This window comes from Dermacentor albipictus, chromosome 1 (genome assembly GCF_038994185.2).
Source record: "Dermacentor albipictus isolate Rhodes 1998 colony chromosome 1, USDA_Dalb.pri_finalv2, whole genome shotgun sequence".
Taxonomy (NCBI): Eukaryota; Metazoa; Arthropoda; class Arachnida; order Ixodida; family Ixodidae; genus Dermacentor; species Dermacentor albipictus.
Genome location: NC_091821.1, coordinates 13,260,309 through 13,283,278, shown reverse-complemented (window position 1 = coordinate 13,283,278; position 22,970 = coordinate 13,260,309). Strand labels below are relative to the sequence as shown.

The 22,970-nt window shown below is 51.4% G+C and overlaps 1 protein-coding gene across 3 annotated transcripts in view; it reads left to right on the top strand.

The window, feature by feature from the left end:
* Positions 1 to 1,862: 1,862 nt before the first annotated feature.
* The window catches only part of pan (transcription factor pangolin), a 239,949-nt gene continuing 218,841 nt past the window's right edge, over positions 1,863 to 22,970 (top strand). For 2 of the 3 annotated variants that reach the window (XM_065451888.1, XM_065451887.1), the window contains exon 1: positions 1,863 to 2,445. In XM_065451888.1, coding sequence (XP_065307960.1) covers positions 2,076 to 2,445 — 370 coding nt within the window. In that variant the 5' untranslated portion in view covers positions 1,863 to 2,075. The remainder of the gene's footprint in view (positions 2,446 to 22,970) is intronic. The other variant, XM_065451889.1, reaches the window with a different exon arrangement.

Here is a 22,970-nt window from a genome sequence, read left to right as displayed (position 1 = left end):
AATAATGTGGCGGTTTCGGCAATGCAACGCCGATTGACGACTTGAAAACGCTGCGCCAACGAAGCATTGTGAGCTCTTGTGTTTCCTTGCTAAACATGCAGCACAATTGATGGCGCGGTTGAGAGCTGTCAAGCTGTGAAGCAATGAAGCGCGTTCTTCCTTTGTAAGACTGACTTTTGCCCCTGCCCACGGAACTGTAGGCGTTCATCTTCAAGAGAGGGCAGCACTGCAGCGGCGCGCTGCTTCGCGCATGCTATAAACTGTGCGTGGGAAGTTCTTTCATGGTGGAGTTCACAACGGGAAGGAGTCACTGGAAGTATCCTTATCGAGGACTTGTAGGCGCGGATGGTCAGTGGCGTAGCTAGGTCGTCTGGCACCCGGGGCCCATAGGTCTTCTGTCACCCCCCCCCCCCCCCCGGTTGTAGCCGGCGGAAAGAGGGGTGTCTTCAGACGTATATGACCCCCCCCCCCCCCTCCACAGGACCCTTGCACCCGGGGCCCACGGCCCCCCGGCCCCCCCCTATTGCTACGCCACTGCGGATGGTTCTGCCACTTGTGCGATTAAAGCCACGGAGTTTACTGCGATGCAGCCTTCGCAACACTCGACCTAGCTAGGGTTGCTCTGGCTTTAACGCGCGGTAGGATGAGGATGAGGAGGAAATAAAGAGAGAAAGCCGGGATGTTAACCAAAAATGCGTCTGATTGGCTACCCTACTCTGGGGGACGGAAAAGAGGGAATACAAAGATGAGATAGAGTTCGAAAGGGGGAGGAAAGGCGCGGTGAGCTCGCGCACTTGAGGGCCTGAGCAAGTGAAAGGTGTTCCCATAAGCCAGTCGCCCTCAAGAAATACGAAATAGCCTTCACAGCTTTGTGGGCCGACGAGCGATGGGGACGGTCTTCAAGCAGCACCTGCACGGACAACGACCGATTGTCCAGTCGTCGCAATGCAATAGATAGTGTTTGTCTTTCCGACTGAAGTCGATGACAATGGCACAATAAATGTTCGATGTTCTCTTGGCCGCCTCAGACGTCGCACGTCATTCCAATCAAGGTAGTGTAGAGTAAGCTTATTGTCAGTAAGAAATTATAAGTTGTATGCAGTGGACTAAAAGAAAGGGAAAACTATAGATACAAAAAGGACAGACTTGTGCACTATGTGGCATTGTAATATGCAAGGACAGCGTGGCGCGCAAGTCAGGACCAACACGAAGACGACGCTTCATTTCAGGGCTGTGTATTTTTTGCTGTGCGCCATGCCGTACTCATTACTGTGCATAGGTTGCCGTGCGCGACAGCCGTTGAGTGTACAGAATGTCGCGAAATGGCGCACGACGATCGTGCGCCAGCACTGCCCTTTGATAACGCGCATTTCCCTTTAAGATGGACTGATGGCGTAGCGTTAGTGCGCGTGGTGTGGGCGTCTTCGAATGACCGTCTGCGACCCGTACGATCGCTGACAACGTCACCGCGCGCGTCGTGAGTTTGCGCGGCTGGTGAAAGTAGCCAGGCCCGTTCTGAGGCGCGTGAGCGGCGTCGCGCAGTGAGGCGGAGACAGCACCTCCGGCCGCCGCACCATCTCGTTAGCGTTTTCACGGGCTTCGCGGGCGAGGAGGGCGAGATCGGCCGTCGCGCGGTCACGCTGCTCCGGAATGTTTACCCTTTTGGCGCGCCTCCTCGCCCCGGCGCGGACAAAGGCGCCCTCACCGAAGCGGCGCAGCACTAACACGTGTTGTTGTTTATTTTGCTGAAGCCGCCGGGAGTGCGAAGAGCGGCAAGGCGCCCCTTCGGAATTTCGGCGCAAGTGGCGCGTCGATCGCGCTGCGCGCCTGACTTCCGAATATCCCTGACGGCGCCCGCGCTCCGTCATTGGCTGCAGCCACAGAGCGTCGCGCAGCACGTGTTCTCTGATTTGTCCCGGCCACAAGTAGCGCGAGCGGAGCGGTCCGACGATGTCGCGTTGTTGTGGCGGTGGCGACGAGCGCTGCCGTTGAAGGCGGGTCTGCTACGCGTGTTCGCGCGGCGACGCGGCCGTGTCTGTGTGCGTGTTCGGTGCGGTGGCGTGTGTGCGGGCACGATGCCGCATGGCAGCGGCGGAGACGACTTGGCCTCCTCGGACGAAATCAAAGTGTTTAAAGATGAAGGCGAAGAGGAGAAGCGCTCCTCGGAGAACTTGACGGACCTCAAGTCCAGCCTGGTAACTGAAGGCGAGGAGGTAAGTGCCGCCGTCGCCGCTGCCAGGACCTCGGCTTGCCTCGCCGCGTCGTGCCACGCTGACTTTGGAGTATCTCGGCTGCAGCAAGACGCGTCGACCGCGAGGGGCCTGACGCCGACCTCGGGTTTGTGCCGGTTTTTGCAGGAGAAGATAGTGGGCCTACCCGGGCAAGCGACCTCCGGCTACGCTTCGCCGAAGCCCACGCGGTCGGACGCCTTCGGTTCGCTATTCGGTGAGTGATAATACATGAGCTTCGACTAGCTAATCGCCAAGATCAAACTGTCTTATTTACTAGTGCTACCGCTCACTAGAGCGACAGCTTCCACATCTTCATTCGCTGTCATCGCCGTCTCATTTCATGGGCGCCCTGCGCACATTACTTGAGAATGCGACGACATACGCATGACATTCGTAACATTACGTGTTGACTGTGAGTATGCATTGTGTTCGGTGTTCTTAAGCGTGTGTGCACCTGGTTTTTTTCCGCGTTAAGCACTCAAATTTCGCGAAGTGGTGTGCATATACGTTTGTAGTGCGACTCGTGCACCCCACCGCATTACACGGAAGGGTGCGCATGCATAGAACAAAGACAAGTCTTTATTTGTACTTCTTCGCAAACTAGCGCTTTCTGGCGATTCATTTTCTATGGGGTTTGCTTACGGTAAATAAATGATTCGCCCAGCAGAGTACCATCTTTATATGATTCCAGTCATTTTGCGTGTTCATATTTCCGCACACCAACACTGGTTTCCCGCAGTAATTCACTGCAGCGCACCCGCCCTGTTATCCCGCCGCAGTAACTAGTGGCGTTGCGCTGCAAAGCTCTAGGTCGCGGTTTCGATTAGGCCACAGCGGCCGCATTTAATGGGGTCGAAATGTTTTATACGGATGTCACACGGCGCACTTCCGATCGCTATCGAGCCCAATCGGGATCAATAATTTACCTGTCGCGACGCAAGCTGTGGGAGGGAGCCAATCGCGGTCTAGAATTTCGATCGCGATCGAAAGTGGTTGTGTTTCGCCGGTATAAAAATAATAATAAAAATAAACCTGCAGCTGTGTTTACATCGTGCTAGTCAAAATGAATCCAGCCATTACTACGGCGTTCCTCATCATCAGATCGTGGTTTTGGAACGTAAAACTCCACAATTAAATCACTGCAGCGCAAACACTTTCATTATGTTCCACTGCATTGCTGCTTTTCTGCTACGCCTTAACTGAAACGTCGGGCGGCGCCTGTGTACAAAGTCCGACCGTGTTGTAAGGGGGAAGATCAAAGTGCAATGAGCCCGCCCAGTGAAACGAATCTTCAGGGGCATTTCGGTGCGTTGTCTAGCTGGATTAAAGTTCATTTTGCTACGCCACTTTGCGTAAATGCGCGAAATTTTCCGTGGTTGCGCGTACTTTTTTATTGTGTTGAGAGAGTGTGTGTGTGTGTGTGGGGGGGGGGGGCTTTGTACGGGGGTTTCATTGTGGAGTTCCATCTCTAGTGCTACTGTTTCCCATGTCGCTGGTGCGTCGCGGTTGGACCCTCTTCTCTTTTTTGCTGATTGTAAAACGCGATAAAAGAGACTGTAAGCGCGGCGTTTGGTCTTCGTTCGAGCGCTGACAAAAGGCAGGGTGGGCTACCCAGATAAGATAAGACGGGCGCTTGATACGACGGCTGGTGAAGGCTCGGACGAGGCTTGGGGGACTCGAAGCAAGAGAGGGGGTGCGGCCCTGTCTTGGAACGGGCGCCCGGAGGGACAGCCGCGAAGGCAAGGGGAGTGGTGGCGCAGGGATGGGGGGGAGTGAGCCCTCTGTCGGAATGCGGTTTCCGTCTCCTGCTGCTGGTGCTAGTGACGTGCGTCCAAGAAGCAGGCGTACGCTTTCGAAGCTATCTTTGGTTGGTCTTTTCTATTTCCGTGGCCGACTGAAACAGCAGGGACCACACCAGTCTTTCTAGGCGTCTTCGTTTTTGCACGTCAGTATTGGAGTACGCGTACTTCTTTCGTGTAGTGGCCACCACCAGTGTTTAAGGCCTCGTTTGTAGCACGCCGTCAAAGTTTTTTTTTTGGACTGTGTTGTAGCTTTCGACGAACCTGAAGGACGATATCTGACGAGTCGGACGAGAACGGGCGAAGCAATTTCTTGGAGGCTCCTTCTTTTCGATGGCTGACAATCGCATCAGCATTCGCAGTAGTTACTTTAATCTGATTTCGCCATCCCGGTTACCGTTTTTGCCACAGGGAGCGGGATCGCAAGCCGAGGCGCTATGATGCAGCTCGTACTGAACGGCTTAATTGAATGCTTCTTTTCCTTGTCAAAAATTCATTTGGATATATCTTTCTTGCGAAGAGCTTCAACTAGTGAAAATTCTCATTGCGTCGAGCACCCCTGCCGATACCTTGCGATGGTGTATCCTGCACTGAAGGTTGCGCCTTTCAAAGCGTTGACGCAACGTGTGTCTAGTCATAAAGCGCCAGAGCACGCGCCGTATCATTGACGCCATTGTGGCAAGTAGTGTTTTTGCCTACCGTATTCTGCACATTAATGGCGGCGCCTGGCCAGATTACGGTGTGCTTGAACATGCTGCTGTTCTGGGAACGACGGTTGAAAAAAACATCAGTGCTGGCTGTAGAATGTCAACCTCTCACGGTGAGCGCAAGAGGCGCATCCGCGGTAACGTGGGAGGATAATATGTTTGCGAGGAAATTGCCTTCTCGGCTTCTGTGCTTTGTTTTTCGCTACCTTAGTTCCCGCTCATTTTTTATTGAAGAGTGCAAGAACAGTGGCGGTAGCCGACTCTTACAATAATCGGAAATACGAGGAATTCTCGGTGCGCCGTCGCGGTTCTGTCGGAATTTGTTTAGCAGTTGTGAACTGCGTTTAACATGATGGTTTTCATGCATTTCGTTTCGTTTACTCGGTCGATAAACCGTGAAAACTGGCAACGCGTTTATTCGCGCTGGCGGACAGAAATGCCGCGAGTCACCACTTGACTCTTTAAATGAGGTAACATTAAGTACCGGTTTTTAATTAATGTATCTTCAGCACGCATTTTGAAATCGGAGAACGCAAAGCAAGTTTTGCGTATTGTAGTCATCCTTAGTGTAAAGCGCTAACGCGCTGAGATTGCTTACTGTGAAAAAAAAAAAAAAACATGGTCTTACGACTCGACAGCCGCTCACTTCGTGCCAATCGACTCATCGTTGCTCCACTCGGAAGCCTTGTAAATGGTAGCCACTAGTATTTGCCTCCTATGTTATAGGATATAGAAGGTTATGCACTACTGCTCGCTTCGGGTCGGGAATTATCAGCGATAGCTTAGCCGAGCCCCAGACATCACCTCGTTCTCGGCTCTTTTGAACTTGGTAGTTGTAAGTGATTGACTTCCTTTGAATGGATGAACGAAAAATGCTACTGGCCGCACTGTAGCAGGCTATAAGTATTGTGGTTACCAGTAGAGGACTATACGGAGGCGAATTATAAGCAGGTGAAGATACACAAGAGGTAGAACAAAGGGATATCTACAAATGGACCCGCGTCTAAGCGGAACGTCCGTGTGATGTACCAGTGCAGTGCGTAGCACAACATTGTTTTATTTATTTTTGTACTTGCTTCGCCTTTACTGACATTACAGCAGGGGGTGTACATCCTATGGAATACAATTCATACCCAAATCAAGCACACGAGAGAGAGAGAGAGAGACAGACAAAAGAAAGGGGAAAGGGAGGGAGATTAACCAGATGGGACGATCCGGTTTGCTACCCTACGCTGGGAAGAGATGGTAGGGGGAGGTAGAGTGATAGCAAAGTAGAGATAAAGAAAGAAAGGAGCGTAGACATACAATCACAGTCGGTCACTGTCACCGCATACCGTCACTGCACAGGACAATAGCACAGCCGATTGTCCAATTCTGTTGCCCTTAAACACTGTGCAACACTGCCCTCGTCGCCTTCCGCTGCGATGGCTTGCGATGTCGGCACGCGAAGCGCGGACATCACAGAGCGCAGTTACACGAGTTTGAGACACTTTGGTTATCTGGACACGCGAATTGCTTTACGAATATTAGGAAGTTTCCGAACTGCCCCAACGTTCGTGGACACTATTACTATTGGCCTTGCGTCCAACAGGGCCAGAGCAGAATTTTCGTTGTGGGTTCTTCGTTGTAGTGCTCTAAGCGGCCGGCGCCCACTGTTTCCTAGCCTCCCCGTTTAGTTTCATTTTGTCACGGTAGGCAAATTTTTATGAGGAAACATTTTGGCGCCGGAAATAATTTTAATTTTGTCTGGGGAGCGGCAGCACACCCTACCCGTTGGCAGCGCATCCCAGTAGGAGAAGAATACAACAAGGAAACACGTGGCGACTACGCCTCGAACCATGTTTCACGCTCGATGGTGCTTTTTCTAAACCGGCGTGCCAGTCGGTGTTTCGCAAAACAAACCGTTTCGTCCGTGGACTGAATGCCTGTAACTGTCGATTTATTCCCCGAGATAGGTCAGCTGATGACCAAAGCGCATCAGCATTGATCACTAATGCGGCGTCGTCCTTGCGCTACGCATAGTCGAAGCGATGAACTCGCTTGTGTACTATTTCTCAGCGCTGACGTTCTGAGTACGGCAAAGTGGGCAAGTTGGTGATCACAATTTTCAGCATTTCGCTACTTTCGGGGTGCATTTCCTTTTCCTTTCGTCTCCTAATTTTGCACTGTTGTAATTATGGACTGTGATATGCCACGTGGAAAATGTGTGTTCATACTGCTGCTCCTCTCTGTTTTACCGCTCAAATCACGAAATTTGATACCGTGTTTTGCCACAAGCCCTTCGAAGACGACTATTACGGAACGTGATAATTCTTCAAAGCACACAACTCCCATTTCGGCCGCCTCCTTAGCTGCGCGGCAGTGTTCTCGCCTTCCCAATAAGCCTTTCATCGACTGCTGATTGGAGCGATAAAAATGCCCAATTACGTGTCATCTGCTAAAACACTCTTGCGAGTCCTTCGCTGTTGCTACTGGCGCCGCATCCTACCCGCGTGGCTGTCACGCGCGTCCTCCGGCAACCGACAGTGTGCCTTCTTTGGAGGTGAACAGTCCTGGGAGCGAGGAGCCCGCACCACCTGGAGCATAGAATCCTTGGGTGGAGTGTAGGAGTGGAAAGGACAGTGTTAGTGGATTGATTTTGCGCTAGTGTCTAAACAAGTACCTCTAAATTGTCCCGAAGGAAACATATCTTGACGGCTGTTCGTTTAGAAAACCGAGAGTATGTATGGTGTCCCGCAGTCTTGGCGAATTACGTAGATCTTGTCTGCCCACTGCCGTTTTACTTCAAGCGTTACGTCTTTAGTGTTGACTTGCCGGCAAGCGTAGCTGATGACCGGCACTGCGTCTGACACCGGCCAGTGGCGCTTGGCGACATGTCAATGCGGGGGGGGAATCCTGCCCAGTCTTCTGTGGGTTTCCGCTGTTAATGTCAGCGCGCTTAAAATTCATTTATTTATGTATTTATCTGGATAAGGTTTAGGCTGGTTCTTTTCGTCGTCAGTTCGCATTGGTCCGATGTGCATGTCGTGCAGCTTTTTTTTTTTTTCATTCCACATTTGGGAGTGACACACTCGGAAATATACATGCGTGCTTGAATGCTGGTGCACCGGCTCATTCTTCTTGCTTATGGACACTTACCCTCGAGGGCAAGATGCATAGAACTTTGCCGAGTGTTCCCGCGAAATGTTACCGGTCTCGACGCAGCCCCATAGCTGGCTTTTTGGTTTCCTTCTTTTTTTCCTTTTACAAGGGCTCCACCAGGTGGGCGCAAAAGTCGAGCTTGCACATTACAGGCCAATTCTGGCCAATCTTTATAGCGTAACAAAAAGGCCGTCATCAGTCTTGATGTTTTCAGCTTGCTTTCAGTTTGTGTAATGCGACTTGTTCGCCTTCGGCATGGTTTCATGAAAGCAGGATCATGTTAACGGCGCTTGTTTGTATGTAATGCCAAATAGTGTACTTTCAAGAATAAAAATTAAATAATTGGCAACCGTAGCGTTTATCTGGATTTTAATATTGTTCGGCTGTAGCTAGGAAGTTCTTTAGGTGCCAATTTGCAAGTAGACGAGGTTAAATGCAAAAACACCTGTGTACTTAGATTTAGGTGCACTTTAAACACACACACACACAGGTGGGCAAAATTAATCCGGAGTCGCCCACTACGGCGTGCCTCATAATCAGATCGTGGTTTTGCACGTAAAACCCCATAATTTCTCTTTTTTTTAAATTTGCACGAAGGGGATGGAACCGAGCGGGGCTCTAGCCATTTATCTTTGGTGAAAAGGGAAGTAATAATAATCGACAGTGGCAAATCCACACGTGTTTGTTTAAAGGGGGACGGAGGAGGAGAAGAACAGTATTCTTCGGCAGAAGAGAAAAACGCAACCGCGCTGTTATATATTATTCTCTCTTTTTTTTGGGGGGGGGGAGCAGGAACTACTCGGCGAGATAAGGAAAACCACAGAGTTTCGCTTACAGCTTGATGAATTTGTATAAGCGACAGCGTTTACAAACCGATACTGAACACTGTGGCTCCGATCGTTCGTATTCCTTACTCAATCGTGCTTCCTTCGTTGTGAAAATGATGTTTCTTCCATATTTAAAATAATTTAACGCAGTCTTCCTCCTCCTTCGCTGAAGAGATGGTTGAATGGAACTCGATGTCATGGCCTGGTGCTCGGCGAATACTCTCTCTAATCCACAGACCAGGCGACACCTGTCAATTACTGATCATGCTCGAGAACCAGTGAGGCCGGCAATCCCGACTGGGCTACTTTCTGCGTTAGAAAACCCCTTAGTCAATAATTACGACATCTGATGTCGTCGTCACGTTCACCTCTGCAGTGGAATAAAGGCTAGCAGCCCCGAGAGTATTAGAAGTGTTCTGTCTTTGGACGCCCGCTCCGAAGAATGCCGAGATGTTTTGTCAGGGTGGGCTCTCCAGCAGCGAAAATTCCTTTCTCTTTTGCCTTCTTTGTGTTCACGCGTCAATGACCCATCTTGAAAAAAAAAAAAAAGATAGTATGTGCATGCGCGAGAAAGCTATTTTCCAACGAAAATATTCTCGGCCATTGACTACTTGAAAACACTTTTGCCACCAGTCAACTTGTGTGCCTGAATGTGCCCTTCCTCCCGCGCGTCGGGCGAGGTTTCGCTTTTACGCTCTCTCTTTTCCCGAGTGTTGGTTGTTTTCCGTTGGCGGGCTTGCAAGGCGGCGCAAGCCCTTGCGAACTCAATAGGGCGAGAGTTGCAAGATGCTGCTGCGATTCCTTCAATATGTACGAGTAAAGGCAACGAGATTGACTAATTGGTTCGGCTTGAGAAGATGCTTTCTTCCAGCGGAACGATTAATCATGTCATCTGCGCCCTGGCCACAAAAAGGAATAGAACGTTAGCGACGTGTTTAGGCTTGCCGCGCGTTTGTAAAGCGTCTGCAGTGCTTCTGTTGGTAGTCTTCATGTAGATATACTATTTCTTTCCTGGAAGTGTACCACTAGATAATTATCTAGCCGTTCGTCAGTTCCTTCTAATGTTATGCATGTTAGTCGTTCCGCTGGAAGCCTGCAACCTCTAATCATTCGGTATACTAGACTTGATAACATAAAGGAAGGGGGCAGTATTGACTCAACTTGCGCCCACAATTCGCCCAGAATTTTATACCTCCGTCCACTGAGATCGACCACTGAGAAACGCACGAAATGTCCGCGCAAGCTTCTTCGAAAATTCCAAGCCCTGCAGATGCCGCAGGCCCATGACACCAGCATCTCGGGACTCCGGAAGTCGATGCATGTATAGGAGCGAATAATAATGACTAGACAACTGACATTCACGCTGTGCATACGTCGCGCCGTTGCGTGAACTCTCATATGTAGTTCTTATTTTGTTATGCAATATTTTACGATATACTCTTCCAACGTTTCCTTGTCTTGGCGAGTTTTCTTCCTTACGGTTTCACACCGCGTCGACATGACGTTGCGCCGTTCAGTTATGGCGCGCGCTTCTCTCCTCGCGCGAGTAGTTCTGTCGCCACTTGTGGCCCCGCGTCTGAGCGGTGGTGGAGAGGGAGAAGTGTCGGCGACATGGCTGGCCAGCATCCTAAATGATGGGGCGCCGCGGCGGTTATCACTCATCCGAATCATCGCGCCGCCCAGCCCTGCCGTTACTTGCGTGGCCGGCGGGATGGGAGCGCGCGCTTCGGGGCAGGCCCGTCGGCCGCTGTGCAAAGTTCAGCAGGCGCCCTCTCCCTCCCGTCTGCGAGGGAGCTCGTTGAGGGTCGTCTTTCGAGATCGGACAAGGTAGTGATTAAGCCGGTCATCCCGTGACTGACGATGAGAATTCGCTCGAGCCCCTAATTGTGGATGCTAATGGCCAGTGTCCCCCCAAGTGGCCAATTTTACGGCAGTGTGTGTGTGTATGCGCCAACACTATAAGGCAGGCGCCGTGCCCCTGGTCGTTCTGCTGGGCTGCTTTATTTGTCGTTCGTGCCATCAACTCGTAAATTTTGACGTCCGGCGTAGGGGGACATTCCTCGGCATCCTGAGCCTGTCGGCGCGCTAGGCCGATTCCTGCGCGCACGTTTGACGCCCGCTTGCGGTCATTGCGCAGTGCGGCCTCTGGAGCATACTGGACGCACGTCGGGCGCGTGCCCACATTTGCTCGGCCATCGGTTCATTAACGCTTGCCTTAAGCTCTTGTTCGTCATCGCTTCGGTGTTGCGATATTCCGCACCACCGGTCGGCTTTCGGTCTGGATCGACCTGCGTCGTCTCGTTTCGCAGGCGTCCGTTGTTTCGTACCAGTCTTGGCGTTTTTCGCGAAAGACACACACTCGGGCCCAACCTGCGCGACGCTGGCGTCGCGCAGGTTGGGCCCGAGTGTGTGGCTCTCGGTGTGCGCGGGTGCGTAGAGCGATATGGACGGAGTCCCTGTGGGACGCTTTCTCGGGTGCCCCTCTCCCTCCCTCCCCGCGGCCGCCTGTTAAGGGGGATGCGCCCCTGATGAGATTCCCGCCGTGTCAGCTGACTGGACGAAGGCGCCCGGTGCGTGGCCAGGTTCGTTGCCCCCTGTCAGGCGCGCTTCGCCTCCGCGGCAGCCCGAAACATGGGCCATGTTTCGCCTCAAAACGAGCCTGTCACTTCGGTGCGGCGTCGTGACCGAAGCCGTCGTGTCGAGCGAGCGAGCGGGCGCTGCCGGCAGGAAAACGTGGCGAGGCCCCGGCGGCGCCTGCGCGTTTTCGCGCTAATCGGCCCCTCTCACCGGCGTGCGGGGGGAAAGCGCTGCTGCCTCTCCTGCCACCTGTCGCATCGCGGAGTCCGTCGACGCAGAGGATGAGAGCTTTTGGCTCGCAGTGCAGGTCCACCCTGGAAGGCGCGTGCGTCCGAAATTGCTGGTCGTGGTCGCGAGCGCCGTTGGTATCCGGGACCCCTTGTTGCTCGGCGGATTGTCGCTGTTTTCGCGCTGTTTGCGATTCTTGTGAACGTGCTGTAACGACGTAGTCTTTCAGTGCACGCCGGGCCCTGACGGAGCTGGTTTAACGCGGTTCGTAGTTTGGAAGTCGTGCACAATGTCGATAGAATTGCTCGGCTCGACACACGACGAACATAAATGGGCTTCTTCTGTTGCGATTATACCATCTGCCAGTACGGGGAGTGGTTAAAGCTAAGAGAACGAGATGAAAATGTTCTTACACGTATCCATTGTCCCGCTGCAGTTGTAACGTACGTCCGTACTGTACGGTTACCACCAGGTTTCGTGCCCCTCGTAAGGCCGTAATATATGCAGGCTGTATATGTGCGAGAAGGGGGGGGGGGGGCAGGTTTTGCAAAAAAAAAAAAGAAAAACAGTACACTGCATGACCCGCCGAGGATATGCAGGGAATCTCCTGTTGTGGCGTCGCGCCGTTTCACTTAATTACTGTAGCGTGCGCGACAGTAATCCGAGAGCCCGCAAGTGTGCACAACGCGTGGCGTTCAATCTGCGCTCGTGAAGGGCGACCGCTGTTCACCCTCCGCGCCTGTTTGGCGTCGCGCGCGGGTTGGCGACCGTTTTTGCCGCATTCGGAATGCGCTCTCATTAAGCCGTCCGGGCCTACAATGACCACGCTGATTAGCTACAGCTGCGCCGCGTACGCTTCCCCCCCCCCATCCGGTCAGCAGCGTGCGCTGTGTCGTCCCCCATTGCTTGGCTGTTAGGGGCGCAAGAGAGGCGGCCCGTTGTCTCGCACTCACGAGATTCGGCGATATGGACTGTAGGCGACTTTTGGACAGTGATATTTGAAGTACTCCGTCTAGACATTTGCTTCGAGCAGTTGCAGAGATTTTCAGTGGTAGAGGTTCCTGGGCGAGCTCGGAGCAGTCCAGAGTTCACAAGCCGTATACGTACGATCCTTTGAAACCACGACCACCGTGTACGCAACCGTCCGGATTCGTCATCTGCGCTTTCGCGTCTCAGATCGCTTTGGAAACTAGCAGCGTCTCTGTACAGTTGCGTAGAAAGCATCGCTATGCGTTCATTCTCTGGAGGAGAAAGAGAAACAGCGGCGCACACGTAGAGTTTTCACAACCTATGGTTTCCCGAAAGATAGGAATGTTCGAATTTTTGCAGCAATTTGGGCTGGTCTGGTTTAGCGCGTTAAAGCTACGCCTGGGCTATTGTATCATGAGAAGCCAAAAAAACAAACAAAAAAACACCAAGGACAACATAGGGGAAATTGAATTGAATATGTATTTATTTCCAACAGATTGGGGGGCGCAGGGAAGAAAAGCTGCAAGTGCAGCTTGAAAATACACCCTGCCCCCTATGACAGTACAAATTACTTGTAATTACTAATTGAACTAACGAAATCGTAAATTAATGGCAGTGAAAGTGGATGAAAAAAGAAAAAACCTGCCGCAAGCGGGGAACGATCCCACGTCTTCGCATTACGCGTGAGATGCCACAACCAATTTTAGAGGTTAGAGCATCGCACGCGTAATGCGAAGACATGGGATCGTTCCCCACCTGCGGCAAGTTTAATTTTTTTTCATCCACTTTCATTGCTATTAATTTGATTTCTTTAATTCATTTAGTACCAGTAATTTCCCTTATGTTGTCGTTGTTTGTTGGCTTCTCATTATACGATTTATAATAATCGGGCCCCTCGGCTATCCCCTTTTCTGCCTGGGCTATTGGTCACTTTGACTGTGCACCAAACAAGTCACTGCGCGCAGTCGTTCATCCAGAGTTCAGCCCATCGAAATGCTTTCGTCGCGGCCGAGAATCGAACCCGTCACCTCGTGATTGGCAGCAAGCTGTCGCTTTGCCGTGCAACCGGTGAGCGTTCGATGCGCGGTTTTTTTTGCTTAAAAACAAAACAATCCTCGTTTCGCTTCCTGATACCTTGTGCGCTTCTTGAGCGACACACGCGGCTCAGGACGGGCAAGACGAGCGGGAGAGAGATCAACGAAGAGTGAAAGGTAGGAAGGTTAACCAAAGACAAGCTGCCCACTTTTCTCGTAGCAGCGATTTTTCTGCACCACCCCTCCCTCCCGCGGAGGCGGCAATCGCCTCTCCTCGGCACCTGCGAAAAGAAAAGCCGTGAATGGCGAAGAGTTGAGGGGTGCCTGGCAGGCCGCGTTGCGCGGCGGACTTTTCTTTTTTCTTTTCCCTTCGCGTTGCGGCCTATCGGGGCGCGCTGTCGAGCGCCCATTTCACTGACCTCTCGAAGCGTTCGTATCGCGCTACGTCCGACAACGCCGGAGTCTGTCTCCGTGTTTGCTCACTCGTGCAGCTGATACGGAAACGCTGGGACGTTGCGAGAACGCCAGGTGCAGTGCATTGAGCTGGCGGCCTCTGTCGCAACGCGGAACACGCTTTCGCTTCGCGAAACATTTTCTGGACGCCTTCTGAACGCAGTCTCCGCGAAGCCGCGGTCGCTCCTACTTGGCGTGAGCAGCGCAGTCAAACACGGGAGCACGCAGCTGCAATTAGTGGAGGCGTTTCTGCTGTGTTTTCATATAGCCCCCTGCATCCCGGCACCGGGCCATTCACTACGAGTTTCTCCAGGCTTCTAAAATAATTCAAAGCGTTCTGCTATATAATAGCGTTGTTTCGCGTTATCTCTCTCTCTCTCTCTTTTTCGTGTGTATTTGTGTGTGATCACGTATTGACTCAAATAGAACTTTTTTTTTCTGGATTCTTATTAAGCGCAGATACATCTACACGAAAATTGGTGTTAAAGCCGTGCTTGGCGGCAATGCACCCCGATGAAGGCGGAACGTAAACTCGTCAATGTGCTAAGATTTCGTTGTGCGGTAAGGAAACCAGGGTAGCCCAGATCAGTTCGGAGCTCCCCAACGGCGGAGTGACTCCCAGCGATATGCTGCCTCGTGCTTCGGGACGGTAAAAAAACAAATAATTGTTCTTACCGCTTACATGTATGTATTTTCTGGTCCAACGCTTTGAACCGAACATCTCGCATCCTCTTCAGCAGAAGCGCGTGCCACCTCCAGCAGGAATAGCGAAACGCGTTGCTGTACGGGTTTCCTGATGTTTCACTGGTTTTCTCTCAAGTGGTTTATGGGAACCTGCCCTTGTCACCTGCATTTGTAAGCTGGTGATTGCGCGTATTTGGTTCTCATCGCGCAGACAGTCCTGACGCTTCGATCAGCTTGGGACCAGTACTGTCACATTTGCAGAACGCTGGACAAGTGGGCTAGATGTCGGATATTCATGGTATTGAAGTGCAAATAGAAGCTGTCGTGTTTGGGTCCCAGCGCTTCAGTGCCCTGAACCATTTTCATCTGTATAAATGTTAACCTCTGTCGATCTTTCACGCAATCGGTATTATATGCGCGGCGGAAGTATTTGTCACCTAGCTGGCATCGCTCTCTCTCGCCTTATACGTAGTAAAAAGTGCGTTCGCGGAAAGTAGCAGTAGGAAAGTAGCAGCAGAAACAGGGCGGAGGGCGACTGGCTTGTCGCCGTATTGGTGCACGTTTGGCTCTCTCGCCTGGCTTCAGGCGATGCCGGCCGAAACAGCGGTATGTTGGCCCCTCTGCTGAAGACATTCCATGAGACTGGCTGCCCAGCGCAAACTTGAAGACGAGGACTTCTACGAAGACCTTGTATTCGTAATCGTATGCCCTCCGTTGGAGCGTTGAATGAAGGTAGCTTATCGGAAACACTCAGCCATAACGTAATCGCCTCTCTGGTGCCGTTACTGCCCCACCCTAGGTGCGCGCGCGACTGTTGCGACGCGCGTGCACACTTTAAGTTGGTGACGGGCAGGGCGTTTCTTTGTGCTGCTCACTCTGTCTTGATGCTTGAAACAAAACTTGGGGGCGTAAACTAAAGTTATTATAGAGACAAGAGGGCATGCATCGAAATTGTGTAAGTGAATCCGCTGCTTGCGAACTGCCCCGCAAGGAGTCAGCTGAGGACTTCTTGTGAAATTACTGATTTCGACGACCTCAGCAGCGGCATCTACCGGGCATGGCCCACTAAGCCTGGTAATCCCTGAACGCTGATAAGCATGTGAACCAGGTGGCGGCCCCAACCCACTAACTTCACTGCGAGCGCGACCCTGTGTATCTCCGATTGGCCGCCGCAAGCCTTTCGTGCTCATTCAGTGAGTCCGCTCTACTGGCGACTGTCTCAACGTTTGTAAGCGCGTACCCTGAATGCCCGCAGTTAGCCTTTTTAAGGCAGTGTTCGTCACAGAGTCGCGTTTCTCCGTGCGGAAGAAACTGACGTATATATGTATATCCTCGAAGCTCTTGTGTAACCTCGAGGCTCGACAAGCGCGACGAGAGAAAGTGCCTGGTGTGCATAAGACGGAAGTCAGCGCGTGTTACACAATCGAGCGTGGTATTATAAATATGGCGGCTGTGCCAGTTCTCGCTTTGTTTTTCTTTTCTTCCGCCATGGTAGAAAGACCAGTTTCGCGCATTCGTTCTCGTATGCCGGCTAGTTTTCGAGAGCGTCAAGGAAACACTCGGCGTTCCGACACTGCGAGCTTTCTAGCAAGTTTGCGTGTTCTGCGTCTTTTACTGGCTCCCACTCGCCGCCGCGGAACAGGGTTAACAGGGTTTCGCGAGCAGTACGCGGTACTGTACTAACTGCGCATAAAGACTCCCCAAGCCCTCCGAGATGAACCGAAGGCGGCGCACACGTTCGGGGCCCGTTGTGTTAAGTTGCCTTTAGGAAGTCTTGAAGGGAACGAGATGTCGTCCCACGGCCTTCTGCACGGAGAGCAAGTCTCCCCGCATGCCTCTTGGCAGGTCATGCGGGGGAATGCGCAGTGGCGCCGCTCTGCTGGATGTGAAGACCTGGCGCACAACAGTTCACCGCTGCCTTCCTGGCGGAAACGGCAACAAACATGGAGTTGTTGCCCCGTCGCTGGGGCGCCGCCGCGCTCCTTCGCGGCGGGGCTGTTTGTTTGGCTTGGCTCGCGGTCCGCCCGCGAGTCTTCTGCCAGCAGGAGCCGCCGTCGCTTGCCTGCATGTGAGGCGAAGCGAGATGCAACGGTGCTTCTGACCGCACCGCGCGTGACGCTTTCTTTTACACGCTGTTTTTCTTGGGGCGGCGGTAAGCTGTCCAGATTGACATCGTGGACCTCCAGCACGAATCGTCTTCTAGCTGCCGCCTCACTCGCTGTTGTGTAGAGGAGCACACGCAGTGTACGCAACAGCGAGAGGGAGATCATCAACAGGGTACGGGTGGCATTTTCTTTGTCCGGTGATTTCGAAAGCCGCGACGACTCTCCCAGCGTCACGGAGGCGAGCGAAATATCCTCGTTGCCTCCCGTGATGCGAGTAAGAGGTCCAGGCTGATTAGATAGATATTGATAAATGAAGAACTTATGGGTGAACGACGCCAGAGTGCAACATGATAGAACGGGTTCCGCTGGTTACACGTTCGCTAGTATTGTAGTCGCGTGGATAATTTTAGAGGGAAGTAAAAATGCAGCACTGCAGAACTTGTCCACGCTCTCGTAGGCCGCTGAAAGATCTGTTACGGTGTGAATGCACGAGTTGGAATGCGCACATGCTCGTTGGAAGTTAGGGCGATGCAATCGCTGCCATTAGTTCTTCTGGCGACACACTTCAGGCAGCAGTTGCTAGTCTAGTCTCTAGTGCTAGTCTGAGAATATAGGCCACCAAAGAACCAGCTACTCTATACAAGCGTCGAATGTGAGGCAATAGTGGCTTAGAAGTATAAAAAAAGAAAAAAAAAGTGGTGCATGGGAAAATCGCAGAGAATAAATAATCAAATAATTCTTGTGTAACCTACTATTCCAGGTTAAATGTGGGCAGCGTACCATACATACAGTAGGGAGCACACGAAATACCTGCAGGACACTTCCCACCTTAACGCAGGTTACAAGCACATCCGGCCAGGCAATACGCTCAAGCCAGTTTCCTTAGTCAGTCCTAAATAAACATTGTATGCCCTGTTCCTCAAACAGCACGACTTCAATGTGTTTTCGGCGGCAGCTGTGGTTTTTGACTATCAAAGGTGGTGTACCTTTGCTGTTACAGCGCCTCCGCCTAAAGTGTATACGCGTACTGCGGTGTTGCGAAATGTTATATTCCCACGAAGTTATTTTCTCACGAAGAAACGAATACCGTACATTTCAGTCAGACTCAGAATCCTGACCATACTACGAACAGTTAGTTATATGTGGTATTTCGACGCTAGCGCTCGGTCAAGCAGGCCCGTGTGCTCATTTGTAGCTTAACTTTGCTTCACAGCTAGCACGCCGCATAGCTTACAGAAGCCCTCACCACTGCAAATACGCAGTAGTGTATGCAAGAGCCAGAGAATATAAGCTGTAGAGGGAAGATTCTGCAGACAACGCGTCACTAGCGGTGGGAGCATATTCTGCCTTAATTATTAATTGTACGATTAACTCATTTGGGTAAAAAAGAGTAATTATTTCAGGCACGTATTGTAATTGCCTAATTGTAGGAGTGCTCTACACTGTAAACGGAAATGACTCCCAGGTGGGAGTATAATGCTTGTTCTCTAGCGACCCTCCGGTTGGGAGTTTATTATACTCGGTATGATGGGAGTAGAATTTTCACTCCGTGCGAGCGGAATTTCTGCGTGGAACCATGGGAGTTCTTTTCTTTCTTTTTATTTTTTTTACTTTGCACTGAACGGAGTTTTTTCGAGGTGCAACGGGAATGTAAAAAGAAGCATCGCGTTAGCTAGCGTGCAGATTTTTATATGCAGAAGCTACTGTTCATATTTCGATGTATACTTCATTCAACGAAACAAGTCAATGAAAGCACTTATATCATGACTTGCATAAACATTTGAGAAACGCCCAATGCAGAACTTTGAAAGACAGGCAACTTACATGCGACACACAACAAGCAACGCTGCCAGTATATATAGCCACGATACTGTGTGCCTCAAAACCGCCGAGCGAGCAGCTGTGCTGTTTTCAGAATTACGACTCGCATGCTCGCTCATACGAGACCCGCTTCTCTGCAATTAACAGAATACCTTAATCAACACAAAACTGTTAATTCAGAATAGCGAGAAAAAAAATGTAATGGCGTAATTTTTCAAAATTAGCATGCCATTCTGTGAGTTCTGAAGCGACTTCGCACACTGCCGGCGTTCGGGGCCAAAAAGTAGTGCGTTCGCTACAGTAAGCAAAAAAAATGTGCGCGTGCTTCAGGGCAAAATTAACTTTGTGCGAAATAGTGGAAGCGTAGCAAAAATTTATTACGTGTGAGCATAGCCCGCAGCACCTTACGTAACACAGAAAAGGGCGTAGTCGTACATTTTCTACACCGCACTACTTGCTCGGCGTCCAAGCAGTCTCTCTCGGTTGTAAAAAGGAGCTACATCCTTGATCTGTCGAGCGAGTCCTCGCACTCGGAGCCAGCAGGCATGCTCCTAAATCACTGTCTGGGATAGAGCATAATGCTCATGCAATATCGGAAACAACAACGTGACCAAAACCGAAATGCGCGATAACAATTCGATTCACATCGCTCAGTAAGAACCTTTATTTACAGTACGCATACTTATGTCCTACCGTTTTTCTTGGGCGAGGATATCCGTTCAAAGATACACGAGAACAATTGCTTGCACTCCGGTCTTTCTCACTGGCAACACAGCACCGCAACGAACTTGGAGTATGCCATTAATGTGCGACTAGCATGGACGTGGTCGCTCGAACAGTGGCAGCCGTTGTCAGCGTGTACACACAAGGGCATTGCAAGTACTGAAGAACACAAGCCACAGTCACGCAGCACGGAAACATAGTCAGAAACCTGTGCATACATCACGAGTCAGTGAGCAGCTTCGAGGCATACCTATATATATAGCCTCTTTCCGCACTTGAAAACGTTGCTTGCTCTTGCATTCATCGTTGTCAGCAAAGTGATCATAGCTAACATACTTGAAGCTGAGATATAGTCAGCTTCAGGTACGCCTATAACACGCGAAATACGCGAAACAAATTTGACGAAAAGCGGTCACGGAATGCCACTTCACAGATGTAAACAAACCGTCAGCCATGAGCACTACCGACTCCGCCGAACGCGGCCGGTCGCTGGCGCGGCGGACATCCTCATGGGAAGCGCCACGTGACCGACCTGTTTCGGCGGGGAAACTCTTGAAGGCGAAGCAGTAATGCATGAGTTGTTTCTTCGTCTAGCCGAACCAAATATAGCCAAGCAACAGCAGTTCACCAGGCTAAACAGTGGTTCAACAACTAAAATAAAGGCTAGTATGCTTCGCATCCTGGGCTTAACCTTACCTAAGCCACAGCCATTTTTTTTAAAACTTATTGTCGGAGTTTTCACAGGAGAACAAGATTTTAAAGCGGATAAAATGGCGTCATGTCGTCTGAATCCTCCCGCAGCTGGCCAACGAGGGAGTAACGAGGGAATGCCGCTGTATTGCTCCCATACATCGGAGTAAATATTCGAGGATGGGCAGGTCTTATGGCACATCACCTGTTAAAAACTCCCAGGTGGGTTTACATAACTCAAATAGCATTTCACGTTTTTCTTTTACATATTTCCCTTCAAAGGTCGGAAATAAAGGCGGACAAGTTGACCTAATTTCCCGTGATGTGCAAGTGTGTTTGCGTATTACAGGGTTAATTAGTTGTCATCGTTTAAGCATGTCCGCCAGCGCTATTGTAATGCGTTGCCTAGAAGAATAAAAAGAAAAAAAAAAGCAGCAAGATCTTTTCTCCGCTCTGTGGTGGTGGCCCTTCGCCTCGATCACTGAGGCGTGTCGGCGTGTGCGTTCGTCCGTGGCCAAGCGGTGTCGTGCGAGCTAAACACGGTGCCTCTCAAATTAAAAACTCCCGACCTCCCCTCGCCGGGAAGCCGGCACGCGTCGCCGAACGTTTGTGCGCGCTTTGTAACGTCTGTGTAAGTCGGCAACACTGGGCAGTCGCCGCCTGTGCGCCTCATTTTTTTCGGAGTGCGGCAAGTTCGCCGCCGATGTTTAACGCGAAGGTTTGCAGCGGGGCAGAGCGAGTTATAAATGCGGCTGTACGGCCTGCACAGCTCGCATCGGCAGTGCAGCCTGCTTAGACTTCTGCATCGCCTTTGGACGCGCCGCCCATTCGCTCGTCGGCTTGTATTTGTTGTTAGGAGCGTGCGAATAGTCGAAACTTTCGAATAACGAATCGAATGGTCACTTTTCGTATGTGCAAATAGTTTTCAAATACTTTCCGAATATTTCCAAACGTCAACTGCGCGCAATTAAGCGTAAAATTGGAGCAAAAGTAGCAAACCCCAGCGCGCGCAGTATACTTGCATAATGGACTTGCGTAATGGAGCAGGCTATGTCGCTTAGGTAGCCATACCTTACAGGCTGTGCAGCGATCATTCGCGCTCTCTGAAGAGTACTGTGCATGTGAAGAAACTACTGTTTGCTCCTAATCCTCCATGAGTGCTTTTAATAAGCAACGCTTCATAGCATACTATGCAATGAGAGAAACTTCCCAACTTTAAGAATACTGGGATGTGAACGTCGTTTTATATTTCGATATTCGATTCGTATTTGATTCAGTCTCAAAAATCGCTATTCGCACACCACTATTTATTGAAACCATTTCAAGGGAAAACAGAATCGTTCATCCGAAGAAGCCAAGCGGAGCGAATACCTTCCGTGTGCGGCCGCAGTTGATTGTGGTTGCACACGGATACTTATGATTTCAACTGCAGGCAGCGTTTTCGAAAAAGCTATGCAGTCAGGTATACAACACTACCATGAATTGGGGAGTACCGTGACTCGCTGTTTACGGCGGACAGCCCAAAGCATTTCTTGCAGCTGTTGTGATAACGAAGAGCAATCCGGCGAAGTCTCTCTGGGCACTAACATTTGCGGTGAACGTACACTTTTGTGTAAAGTGCCGTTCTTGGCGCTTCGCTTGACACGCGCAGGCAAACCTTGACGTCAAGCCTATTCGCTGCTACTAAATTTTGCGTTCGTTTCTTCCCCTTTGGTTGTCAGGTTCAGCTGATATCCTGTTATTGTGGCAAGAGGCCCACGGGCTGCCTGTTTGCTGATTTATTGGTTGACTGATCGTGTTCACCTTCCCAGCGCTTGACAAGGTGCTACGAGCGATAACATGCATGGTGCTTTACGTAGTTCTGTTCCACTGTGCTCAAGGGAGGTCTTATAGGAAAATAGGTAATAACGCCAGTGCATTTCACCGGAAGTTAGGGAACGGTCATCTCGAAACTGGTGCTCGTCACTGCATTCCTAGTTAGTAGATATGGTTGTTTGATGTCGATAGTTCCGTTTGTTTCGGGAAGTGCCTGACCTTCGATGCGGTGGAGAGATACGAGGCGATGCAGGAAAACCGCTAAAGTTTTCTTTTCGGCAGTCGTGGCCGGCTAATACGCGCTGACCAGGGAATCGGTGTGAACTCGTGCATAATGTTAGAAAGTTGACCGAAAGATGCCGCTTTGCGTTGTTTGATCGTCAACGGTTGAACTGGGTAAAACCGCTAGTTAAAACGGAAACTTAAAACTTACGGAACGCTTGCTCCGTGTAGCCGGCGACCCGTGTAAAATGACGGCACCGAAGCTGCTGTAAACAAGTGCGCTCAATGTGCGGCGACTAACGCGAGAATGCGAGCTCCTACCTAGGAGCCGCGCACGGATCGCTTTCACTGTGCCAACGCCTTCCCCGGCGCACTGCGAACCTGCTGGTTCTCGCCCTGGTGCGTACCGGCCGCACGTGCCCCTGGCGAGGAGGCGTCCTGAGCGCGTCGTCGCATGGGGCGCGGAATTTCCCTGCGGGGCGCGCGCGCATGGTGCCAGCACGCACGCGGTGGCGCGGGCAGGCCGGCGACTCGGCGCGCGCTGGGAGGGAACAAAAGAGGCAAATGCGCCTTGCGAGAGGAGAGGCCGCTCAAGGATCTGTGGTGCTGCGCCGTGCCGGTTGGGCCGGAGAAGACAGTTGTGGCAGTGTGCGTTGGGAGAAGACGGGAGGCAACGGCCGCGGGAAGGGGGGGAGGCGACGGCGGTGCAGCACGCCGCGGGACTGCTCAAGATGGCCCCAGTGCGCTGCTCTTTATCGCGCCCGAGTTCAGAGGTGGCCTGCGTGACTGCAGCCTGCGCAGCGATGCCCGCTCTCTCCCGCGCGCCCTGCTGCCCCTCCTTTCTGTTTCGATCTTTGGCGCAGCCGGGGCATTTGTTTTTATAAAGGTAATGGGATTTTGGTCGGCCCTAACGCGTAACCTTCTTTCTCGGATGCGCGCCTTCG